Genomic DNA, 12009 nt, shown 5'->3' with positions numbered 1-12009 from the left:
CAAACATTGACTGAAGACAACCTCACCTTGCGCCTCCGGGATCAAGGAAGCCAACAAGACGAAAACAAAGCAAAACGATACAACGAGCATCTCTAAGGGACCGTTCATTTTTTATAAGGTAGGGGGGGCTGGTGAGATTTGAGGGGGGGCCATGCGAAAAAAAATGGCTTTCGAGGGGGGGCCATCCCAAAAAAACGAGGGAAAAAGGGGGGGTCACGTGAAATATTTTAGTAAAACTTTAAAATGGCATGATGTTTGAATATCAACAAAATTGCTATAGAATAAACATAGAAGGCAGGATACAAATTTATTAGAAACTTTCCATTTGCTTTAAAAAAACGTTTGGCGACAAAAAGCATTTGTAGCTACTGAAAAGAAGTATTTAACACTGTTGTTTTCGAATGCAACTTTCACTGGCAGTCATCTTCATCTTCGCTGTCGTCGAGTTCTTCGTCGCCGCTTGTGCTGCTATGGGAGTCTCTTTCACCAATGCTGCAAGAAGCAGCAATGCTTTCCGTCAGAGTGTACTCTTCAGGGTACATGAAGGTGTAAACATAATCTCTGACTTCCTGCTCAAGGTTGGTGGTGATTCTGCTTCTTGCAGCATTGGTGAAATAATTCCCTTCCAAGAGCTGTGGGATGTATGGCCCATCTCTTCTAAATAACGACGTGGCAACATGCTCAACTTCAATACACTCTTCCGGGACGGCCGTTCTAGGAGGGTACACAAGGCATTGTGGAAGATCATTTCCCAGCGGGTTTCCAACACAGATTCCATAAACTCGTTGGACGTTGTTTTCAGTCCGCTTCCTCTTTCTTTCATTTGACTTTCTGCGGTTTTCTTTTTTCCTTCTCCTTTTGTTGATGTGCTGTTTGAGTATGCCCTTGAATATGCTGTTATAATTGCTCTTCTTATTTTCTAGTGCTTCCATGTCCTGCGTGACCTTCGTCAACTTAGCTTCTATAAATTTGATCTGTTTTACATTAAAACTGTGGGCAAATTGTTCGCCCTGCTTTAAAGCAAGCCCATTGGACTGAAAGAGCGTGGAATCGTGGCATTCAACTTTTCCACCATTGCTCTGTGTTCTTTGATGGAGAAGTTCAATTTTCTTCCATCACTGGGCTTCAACTGGTACCCTGGCATGGAAAACTCACTCGCCCTTTCTGAACAGCCATCCGCACTTAGAAAGATTGCTTCTTTTGCTTGTAAGATGTCAAACTGCCTGGATCGTTCAGCTGTAAACCTTTTCTTAAACGACTCGTCGCTTTCGCCATTATTGCGCATTTTGGAATGAGCCTCTTTCATGATTATTATGGACGTGCCCCGTTCTACATCGTGCAAGACATAGCAGCACTCAACTAACGTCAAGGAGCTTAAAGCAAAAATACGCACTCAACGTATAGCATCAACCCCATTTTAAAGACGGGGTTTGCAAAAGAGGAGGAAATAAAAAGGAGGAATAAACCTATACATCGAGCAAGAGAAACACAAGCTCGATCAGATAGCTGCAAGAAACATAGGAATGTCTCTAGACAAACGTATAGCTTTCTCAAAGTAAAGCTACGGCGTCTCCGAAGGAAATCGTAGGAGAACAAATATGATATCCGTGATAACGATCTACCTACTGTGCTTGCAAACAGTTCTAATCACAGCCGGGCCCGGCGTCACAATATAGAATGCAAGTAAGCAACATGTTCACGGTAAATTTCATATTTTGTCCCTCAAAAGCAAATTCATGGAGATTTAAAAGCATATCTTGCAATAGAAATGAGCCTAAACAATGCATAAACACATGGCAAATTACAGAGGTGTCAAACTCAACGAGTCGACATGCAGATAACAGCGGAAACCATGCAGACCTATGACCTGTAAAAATTTGCCATAGCACGATCTAACGGCTCAACTCCACTCAATTCCTCCTTATTCCACAACATGAAGTGCCCTTCATGAACACGAGTGAAGCGACAAGAAAGGTCGAGTGACCGAATAGAGAACGGTAAATGTACAAATGTCACGAACCGTAAAAGTCGTGTAGGCTAGTCAACCCCATTTTGCCTTGAAAATTAAGAAATTTTAAACCATAGATAAATTTAAACCACAACAAGTATGCTAAAATTTATAAAAAGTAATCCACTATTTGCAAGATTTGAGAACACTCGTAGCTTTTTGTTTTACCTGGACAGGGCAACATTTATACATGCCTATCACTAGAGTAGAGGTAAAAACCTTCCAAATAAAGACATCTGTAAATTAAATGTAACAATGTGTTACACACAACACATCAACAGATTTCCAGTTTTTTCACAACACTTCGTACTTGGTTCAGTATCACAATGCAGGAGCAAGGAAAGACTCTGTTCCAGGCCACTGTTACTTCCGTAAGATTGAGAAGTTTATGAATGAGCACTATGAGGAGGGGGAGAACTACAGAGAGTTTCTAAAGTTGTCCTGTCAAGAAAAGGTAGGAGAAATTTGTTCTTTTTGTTGTGAATGGACTGGATCACCCATAGAAAGATATCCTAAACCAGTTCCTGACCATTCTTGCCTACCGGAGTACCACTACCTCTCCTACCAGAAGACCCCAAAAGAAGGGCGTGATCCAGATGACTGGCAGCCAAGGGTCCAAGCGAAGAAAGAGCATGGAGGTGGCAGGCTGGTTTTATCTGACCCAGAGAGCGTTGCTCTATTTGCAGATAAGTTTATTGTCAAATCAAAGTTTGTGGTGGATTATCTTCAGCATCTTGAAGTGCTGGAATTTAAGAGGAAAAGGAGAGCAGAAGAAAAGGCAAAGTTAAGTAGGGACGCAAAAGATAAATCATATGAGGATTATCCTTGGACTGAGTTGTGCGAAGATCTAACCAAGCTTAAAAAGCAACGTGTTCCAGAACAAAACAAGTACTTGAACCACCACGGGCTGAAGCAGCATTTGAAAAGCAGCAAGAGTGAGAAAGTAAAGGCAATTGTAAGACATTCATGCTTGCAGCAGAAGAGTCCTCTCAGAGCTGGCCAACCAACACTGAGAAATGCCAGGACATTGACACAAAATGACAACAGGGTAAGTGCTGACAGCAGTGAAACGGATGAAAGTGACAATGATGAGTATGACAGTGATGCCATTGACTCTAGGGGAGAAGATGACTCAAGTGATGTCATTCTTGCATTCATCAATTCAGATGAGGAAGATACCAATGAGAGGCCAAGTGCCACACGCTCAGGGCGAGCCATAACTAGGAGATCCGAAATTGACTTCTCTTTCTTTTGATTTGTCTTTTAAACAACAGCTCTCTGTAGTATAGGGATTGTAAATATTGTCTTCATAGTGAGCACAATAACGTGAAGTAGGGGGATAATAGAGAAATATTAAAAAAGTTGAAATCTAAATATTGTTTGTTCAATTTTTTTTTTTGGGGGGGGTCATCCCAAAAAATGACCGCTATAAGGGGGGGCCGTGTGAAAAAATTGGTAAGCTGAGGGGGGGTCATGCGATTTTTAAATGGTGCTTCCCAAATCCCACCAGCCCCCCCTCCCTCATAAAAAATGAACGGTCCCTAAGACGGTCTCGTGAAAATCTTGCGAAACAGCTTCAAAATATCACATTTCAGCGAGAAGCCAAAACGTCCGATTCAATTTGCGTGTCATGACAAGCTAAACTTCGACACCTGTTTGAGTAAATTTTAATTTTTTAATTTGTTCTCTGTTCAAACCACCAGCTCCAGAAATAAGAATCATATTAATCATTGGTGGTTGCAACAATAAAGAGTTCCTCTGAACTCTGGTTGGTGGCAAATAATGCTATGACGTTGACATCTTGTCATGATGTTGTCTCCAACCAAAATAATGTTAAAAGACAGTGATGATGTCGTTGATCCAACGTAGTTACCATGTAATATAGTTTTAGCGTTTTACTTGAGAACACGAAATTTTGCAAAGATGTCAAAAGGTTTAGAAATTAAACGGAGATTTCATTTTTATTTCTAGATATTCAAATTCACAAATTCAAAAGCGTTTTAGACAACGAGTAGTCCACATTTCGCTTAGTCCGTCGCGGGCATTTTTTTCTCGCGGTTTTCTTTCGCGTCACGCACGACGGACTAAGCGAAAGAGGGACTACTCGTAGTCTAAAAGTGTTTTTGCAAATGACGGAAATCTACCCGAAAACCTGACATTTGATTGATTTGGTTACTTAACGTCCCTAAACCGTTATCATTGAGAAAACAGTATTTTCAAATTTCACCACCGACTGCATCTGCTGCCTTCAAATAAACCTTGAATAATTAGTTTCTTTTGGTGTTCATTAAACGCTCGAGTTTGATTCACGTCAAGTAAGGACCGTTATTGAAATTCTTTGTAATATTATTTTTACTCTTTTGAGAGATTAAAAACTTAAAAACCATTTACTGGTTAGAAATGTTCAGATCTTTACAAGCTTTCGACTGCTGGAACTACAGTCTTGGACAGGTGCAATGATAAAAAGCGGCGAAAACGGATCTGGAATACAAATGTTATGAAAGAACGTCACAGAATAAACTTATGGAAATAAATCTAGGAATTTTGTTGAAAGGAGTGCTGTATTGTCCTAAACGTAGACTAGAGTTATTGGGAGAGCATTGCACCGGAAACGCAAAGGTCGTGGGTTCGAATCCCGTTCAAAGCCTGAAAATTTTTTCAGGTTTTTTCCAGTGGTGTTATGGCTGCATTCGTCAGAGATCTATCATCATTTCTACATTTAACCGTTACTGTTGAACATCTATTACTATGGAGTTATTGCAGAGTCTGAAGGTTATCATTGTCTAAAAAAGGCCATATACAGTACAGCCCTAATATAATGCACGCGTAAGAAGTGGCGCAACAATTCTTACGCGGCAAGATTTCGCAAGCCGCTGCAAGAAGTAAAAATGTCGTGTTTTCAGTTTGCGGTTTACCATTCGAAGCGCAAGAAGTTGAAAATCCAAGAAGCCGCAAAACGGGCGCAACAAGTTGCTGCAGGCCAAACCGTCTGTTCGTAATGCCGTGTTGGTGGTCGAAATGCTCGGCACTTGCTCGCAATTCTTCAACTTTCGGCTTTCGCAGTTTTACTGCCACGATTTTTTAAGCTTGTGTTACACCCAAATATGTTGTAAAATTATTTATGTTTTAGGCTTTTTTTCGAAGATATGCCGGTGGTTTTTTTCTTGCACGTAAAAAAATTTAAAACAGGTAAATGTTGTGAGCATTCGTGATCTGAATTCGCGAAGTGTTGGCTGATTAATTATTACCCGACAAGGCCAAGCTATATATTAATAAAAGTCTCGTCTGGACGCCTTAATCAAATGAAATTGAGTCAGTCAAGGATGTTGAAAACTCTCGCTCATTCTTTTGCTACGCGGTAATAACAACAAAACAAGCTGCACTAAAACAAAAATATTTCCGAACATTGACTGAAGACAACCTCACCTTGCGCCTCCGGGATCAAGGAAGCCAACAAGACGCGGAAAACAAAGCAAAAAGGTACAACGAGCATCTCTAAGACGGTCTCGTGAAAACCTTGTAAAACAGCTTCAAAATACAGTGAGAAGCTAAAACGTCCGGTTCAACTTTGCGCATCATGGAAAGCTAAACTTTGACACCTGGCTGAATCAGTCTTCAAACCACCAGCTCCAGAAATAAGCGACATATTAATCATTGGTGGTTGCAGCAACAAAGGAGTTCCTCTCAACTGTGGTTGGTGGGACCCGGTTGGTGGATGAATTATTTATTTTTTTATTGGCATGGAAAATAATGCTATGACGTTGACATCTTGTCATGTTGCGGTCTCTAACCTAAATGATGATAAAAGAGAGCGATGATGTCGTTTATTCAACGTAGTTACCATGTAATATAGTTTTAGCGTTTTACGTGAAAACACGAAATTTTGCCATGATGTCAGAAGGCTTAGAAACGGAGACTCGATTAGCGCTGTGACCTATGTCCTATGAAATACAAAAACTAAGCATGTCAACTCGGCGTCGTCGACGCTAGCTTGGCTGTTTGTCAAACTGTATTCGTAATTTGATACCATGTCATAGGCAGGTCTTTTAGAGTGACGCAAATCATGAACTCGTTTTCCTCTTTTCTTTTGATTGGCTAGAGAATAACATAACGACGAATGAAATTCTAATGTGGCTCAAACAAAACAATCTGGCCTCCATTACTTAATGCGTGCGTGCAGTAAATAATAGTAAGTAGTCCCGAGATCCTCATAATAGGCCGTTTTCGATTTGCCTTTTGCATCTGTGTCAAAATGAGTCTTCGAGCGAAACCCGGCTAGGTAATTTTGGCGCTTCGGGCACGCTTTAGTGGCCGTTGGCGTTTTGTAGAGGGCGCTTTTGTAGAATGGTTAAAATAAGATTGATAGTATCAGGACTAGTGGCCATGGTGGAAGGTGGCCGTTAGTGGAGGTTCGAATGTATGGCTGCTGTTGAAAGAGTGGTCTAGATATAGAAATTGGGCGCCTATGTAAATTGAAAAATTCCCACCCCTGCCTGTTTAGAATTTCTGGAGAGCTTTCAGAAATCCTTGATTTCATTGTTAGTGTTCAATCATTTTCACGAGCAGAGTTCAGTGTGTGTAATACCACAGCTTCTCTATTGGGCAAAACAGAACGTACAGGGAGGACTGGGAGGGGGCGTCTTGGATTTGCATTAATTACGTCCTTGTGTCGCGCGAAATTAAATCCTCGATAAATCATTAAATCATTGACAGTTTCTTCAGGGTTGCACCTGAGTTTTTTTCTTGTTTCTTTTTTTTTTTACATTGCCATTCCTTGGTTTAGACTCACTCTTATGGATCTTGGAATTGCCTTCAGAGTACTTTTCCACCGATGCTAAACAACATTCGACCGGACAAAGACTGAGCTATCTGTCGCCACTGGAACTAATCAACAAACGCAATCACTGAAAATGCAGCCAATAAAATATTGCTGTTCCCACGGTTAACACTCCAAAGCCAAGGCGATTCAAAGTCGTGTTCATATATGATATCCGCTTTCGTTTCTGTCTTTGTGTCACAGACTACGATGCTCAGACTTGCTCAGACTCACACACTACGCAGAAAACGAAAAGATCCTCAGACTACTATGAAGACCACGAGGTAGTCTTCAGATATCCGCTTTACGATGCTTAGACTTGCTAAGACCACTACGAAAACCACGAGATGCGCGAATCTGCTAACGCGCGTCATGATACGAGGTGCACCCATCCGGCATTGTAAGATTTTAGGAGGGGGGAGGGGGTGATGTATGTTCAGAGGCGAGGAGATATTGTAATGGAAATTTTAAAGCACGTGAACAAAACTGCTGGATTCAGCTTAACATAAGATTCGGTTGCTATCACGTAATAATCTTGGATCAGGTTTCAACATTCTCGGAACCTTTTTCTTGTTCAACCCTTACCTATATGCAAAAAATTCTCAGCACAGACCAGTGAATGCGTGGCTCATCAGCAAACAGTAAAACTGCTTTTCAAACACCTTTATCTTCTTACTACTTCTACAATTATTGCTTCCCTCAAGTAAAACCACATTAAACCATCACTGAACTACAACTGGAAGTCGCTTTTCATACTCAAGATGAAAGAAATCTTTTTTTCATTTTCGGCCGTTCAATTGACTTCCAACAGCAACCATCCCCGAGCTAGTTCCCTGTTGGCCAACATCGCCAGCGGTGTTGCCAAAGGTCATCTGACGCTTGCCGTTCCATTGATGTCCAAGAACAACATTCCCCGAGTTAATTCCCTGTTGACCAACATTGCCACCGGTAGCGCCAAAGCTCCTCTGACGTCGTCCAGGCTCCTCCAGCTCTGTTTCTATAGAAAAAGGGGTCAAACATTCGATTGAAATTTTTCTTTTAGGTTAGGGGTATTATGGAGGGCTTAATAGGAAACATGTCACAAAGGAACAAAGGAACAAACCAACATGCGTACAAGACTTGTCATATACGCAAAAACAAAGCTATCAATTAAGATATTATACAGTTTTCTACAAGAAGTTGTACACACCCCGTCGGCCGTAGTAGTTGCCGTAGTAGTGGCCGCCGTAACCACCGTTCCATTGAGTTCCGACATTAACATTTCCCGAGTTGATTCCCTGCTAGCCAACATTGCCAGCGGTGTTACCAAACGTCATGTAACTTCGGCGGCCAGGCTCATTCAGTTCCGGCTCTGCAAAGCAAGTGCCAAAAGTTTCTAATTGTATGAAACTCACGTTTCCCTTGCTATAGGTAGCATTTTAAATGAAGAAGGCCAGAAAGAAACTTCGGAATTCTCTTCAAGCCTCTATCACTAGTTTAAAAACCGCTATCCCAGCTTTATAATTTTAATGAATTGGCCAAGCCGCAAATACAGAAGTAATGATAAAAACCATTATCGACAATCAACCTGGCCTCTCTTGTAAGATTCGGGGGTTTTTTTTAAGTTGTTCTTGCCCTGTTTAAGTTACTGTGACAAATATTATCCTGTTTAAAGCAAAAATAATATCGTCATGATAATGTCGAGGTTCGTTCATTTTTTTCTTTTCTAAAAAAACAAAGGCCACATAACATCTGAATTAAATCGACAGTTTTTCTTAAACATCAGGGGCTTTTCTTTCAGTAAAAAAGGGCAAATTACAATTGAATTAAGTTTCCTTTGAACATCGGAGGCTTTTTGTACTATGCTCTACAAAACGGGACAATTTAACAACAAGCCGGTTATTGGTTATGTTCGAACTCGTACAAGTAGTCTATTAATCTCACCTCGTTTGACTATCGGCGGCCAAGGGTGGTTGAGTTCTGTTTCTGTAAACAAACGGAGATGTTACAATATTGACTTAAGTTTCCTTGGAACATAGGGGGCTTTTCATCGCTCATGCTATGCTTTGATATAAGGAACAGAACAAATTAAAAGTACCCACAAAACAGTAGAGATAAAAGGTCTAGTACGAGACTCACACAATAAGGGGTAAAGAAAGAATCATGTTTGGCAAAAACTTTTGCTAATGTTTATCCGCATTATGGAAGGAACGACTAGTCGCATTGGTTTTACGCAGATTTGAGTCACTCAAATTTGAATCACGCAGACAAAGTGAAAAACAAACAAGTCTGAATAAGTTACGACACATTTACGGAAAAGAAACCGCATTAGCCCGAGAAACTAAAAGTGCTACCTGGTTAGCAAGTGTTCAGTACCATTAAACAGGCCCAACTGAACAAACTAAATACAGTACTAGTGTTACTTTCAAAGGTCAAATGAAAACACGGCTGCTAACTATAGCAATAAACTGACGGACATACCGGTCATCTGGTTTTTCAGATCGTCAGCATCACGGTAAGGAGGTCGACGAAATGGCATCGCCAGACCCAAAGAGATGAAGAACAAAACAAGGCACTTCATATTCCTTCAAAGGAACGTATAAAACAGAATTCTGCTAGTATACCAATACAAATGCTGCAATCTGGTTGGTTGAGTTACAACACACTATTTAAGTTAACAACATAGTATTTAACAACTGAAGAACAATTTACTGTTATGCGATGAGTATCAATGTTACATACACAGCTACAGTGCAATTCAAGTTGCAATTCAGTCCGGAGCGCGTAGTTGCGCGTATAAAACATGAGGCCATAGCTCATTCGGTCATCTACGACGTTGCCTATCACTGACCTCGAAGAAATCACTTACAATCTCATATACTACTAATAATAATTTGTTTGTCATTGTAACTTATGCAAATAAACGCTCTCGTAAATCTGCAAGCTCGTTCAATCCAGTTGTATCACTTACTATATACGCAAGCTTGTCGAGAATCATACATGCATTAGAAGTTGTAAAACGAAATGAAAACAAATAGTTGCATGCAAGCTCCGTATTTGAAATTAACTCGTTTGAAGATACACCTTTAGGGAATTTACCTTTTGCGACTGAATCGCTAATTGCTTGTGAGTAGAAATTAAGTTTGCGGACACTCTGAAATCCTATCTTGCAATCTTCGTCTTTGTGGAGTAGTTGATGTGTCAAGCGAGGTCTGTTTAAATACATCCCGCAAAGTAGCAAAATTAATCATGTCACGTTTCAGCTCGTGGCATTCTGTCAGATTCAAAACGAAAACGGACGTATGTAGGAAACGGATGTTAGGAATCTGCCACAGGAAACGGAAAGTACTCAACTTCAAGGAGGATAAACTACCGACAACAAGCTTAAGTGAGCTTTTGTTAATTTTTCTCATTAAAAATATTAAGCCTTGCTTTAAGTCAGAGAAGTATATTCCTCATGAATGAAGAGGCACAGACAATTTATAGTCACGGCGTTATCTTGCACCAAAATTATGGAAAGCCTTTACAAAAGCATCCAGATGCGTTCTGAAATATAGAGAAATTAAGTTACAGAGCAAAAGGTCTAAAACGAGATCGAGGGGTGAGGAACGAGCAATATTCACCCCTCGTCACCCATCACCCCTCACCCCACCTTGTAGATTTGCCCTTACCAGTGCCATTCATGTCAGCTACCTATGCAGACATAAACGCGTCGTTTATTTTTCAAAATTATCGTATTTATAATTAGATAAATGGGATAAATATTGGCAATAAACGTTGACTTGTTATTTATCAAAAATTTCTAATTATAATCCAACAAATAATTTCGTTCTCGCGCGATTGGCTTAAACGTTTCACCTGACTGAACATTCCCCAGCTAAAACTCTGGAATATCCGAATTTTCAAAACCGTGCGTGCTGGGGAAAAGTGTTGAAGGATACTAAGCACAATAGCCTCTCGGATATTTGTCCTTGGCAAAAGATTATGTCCTTGGATGTTATCTGTTCCTCAAAGCTCACAGTTTACGTTCGCTTCTCCGAGCAGATGATGTCCGCGGACAAATATCCGACCATATTCTCGCGACCAAATAGGGCGATTTTGTATTGAGCTTACATAGTGTTCGATATTGTTTATAGCGCTAAGCAAATTTGACCACTTTAATTGTTACAACAATTCTTATTCTACCAGAAAATAATTTGTCAAATGCTCAGAATTAATAAGACAATAGCAATTCGCAGCGTTAAATAGGTTGTTTCTCCCTGTAATTCCTCGAGGGACTTGAAAAACCCTGGAGATGAACTGGAGGCTTTGAAATTACTGAATTTATTAGTAATGAATTTATTTATTAGTATCTGACAGGGCTAAGATTGATAGTCTTAGCACAATGAGCCACTTTGTGCAAAGTATGTCCATATAAAAGAAAGAACTACAGGAAACGGAAAAAAACGACTAAAGGAAACGGAAAAGAATTAATATTTCAAAATCTCTTGGACCCGATTGCATGCGATGAATCGTCGGTCAGTAGGTTTGTACTAACTGCTGGATTCTCGAAGATTCGGATGACGCTTCCCAATACCTTAACAGAGTTGCAAATCAATCGACAATCGTTATAGGCTAAAACAGTTGAACAAGAATTCAGCAATTCGTTTCAGCCCGACCAACCGCCGTGAACACACAATTCACTCAGTTATAGTTGTTATTGCAGTTAACTGCGGTTAGACATCAAGCCTTTTCACAAAGCCTTTTTACAGCGCCCAAGAGATTATCAAGGTACTTACCTTGATAATCTTTTGCAGCGCCTTAGCAATACGCGAATTCAGAAGTTCGAAACCTAACTAATGATGCGCTTTTCACTGCTTTCATTCATTGAATTTATATGACGAAATTCAACGAACCTTGTAAATATTAAAAGAATAAAATAAAACAAACAAACCACCCAGGCAAGATGGAGCGATCCACCCGTTCGGGATTACCCACTCTTTCGCGTGTTCTTTATATAAAATCCTTTTTGACCAGCCTTGTTGACTCAAGATTACTCGAAATTGTGAATAATGTGGATATTTATGGACTCCACTGCGTCTTAGTCAATAAACACGTAAAAAGGCCAAAATCTAACCTTCTTGATCATTAACCCGTATTTAATAGGTCATGACGCAAACATTTCCACTGAAAAATGAGAGCAAATGCACCAACTGGGAAACTTCAA

At 40.2% G+C, this 12009-nt stretch overlaps 1 protein-coding gene and 1 pseudogene across 4 annotated transcripts in view; both read right to left on the bottom strand.

Annotated features, from left to right (window-relative positions):
• LOC145488874 (uncharacterized) overlaps positions 1-5746 on the bottom strand; it is a 16030-nt gene extending 10284 nt beyond the window's left edge. For 2 of the 3 annotated variants that reach the window (XM_081467703.1, XM_081467701.1), the window contains exon 1: positions 27-146. In XM_081467703.1, coding sequence (XP_081323829.1) covers positions 27-108 — 82 coding nt within the window. In that variant the 5' untranslated portion in view covers positions 109-146. Of the gene's footprint in view, positions 1-26; positions 147-5434 lie in introns of those variants that run through there. The other variant, XM_081467702.1, reaches the window with a different exon arrangement.
• A 216-nt stretch (positions 5747-5962) lies between these two features.
• Positions 5963-9342, bottom strand: LOC145490575 (uncharacterized; annotated as a pseudogene). Its single transcript, XR_014049708.1, has 4 exons — positions 9285-9342; positions 8748-8789; positions 8014-8244; positions 5963-7821 (listed from the first exon to the last, which is right to left on the bottom strand). The product of XR_014049708.1 is annotated as an uncharacterized LOC145490575 (transcript).
• Between the last annotated feature and the right edge of the window lie 2667 nt (positions 9343-12009).

This window comes from Orbicella franksi, chromosome 6, assembly GCF_964199315.1.
Source record: "Orbicella franksi chromosome 6, jaOrbFran1.1, whole genome shotgun sequence".
Lineage (NCBI taxonomy): Eukaryota > Metazoa > Cnidaria > Anthozoa > Scleractinia > Merulinidae > Orbicella > Orbicella franksi.
The sequence above is the reverse complement of the archived record's forward strand: the minus strand, read 5'-3'. Positions and strand labels throughout refer to the sequence as shown.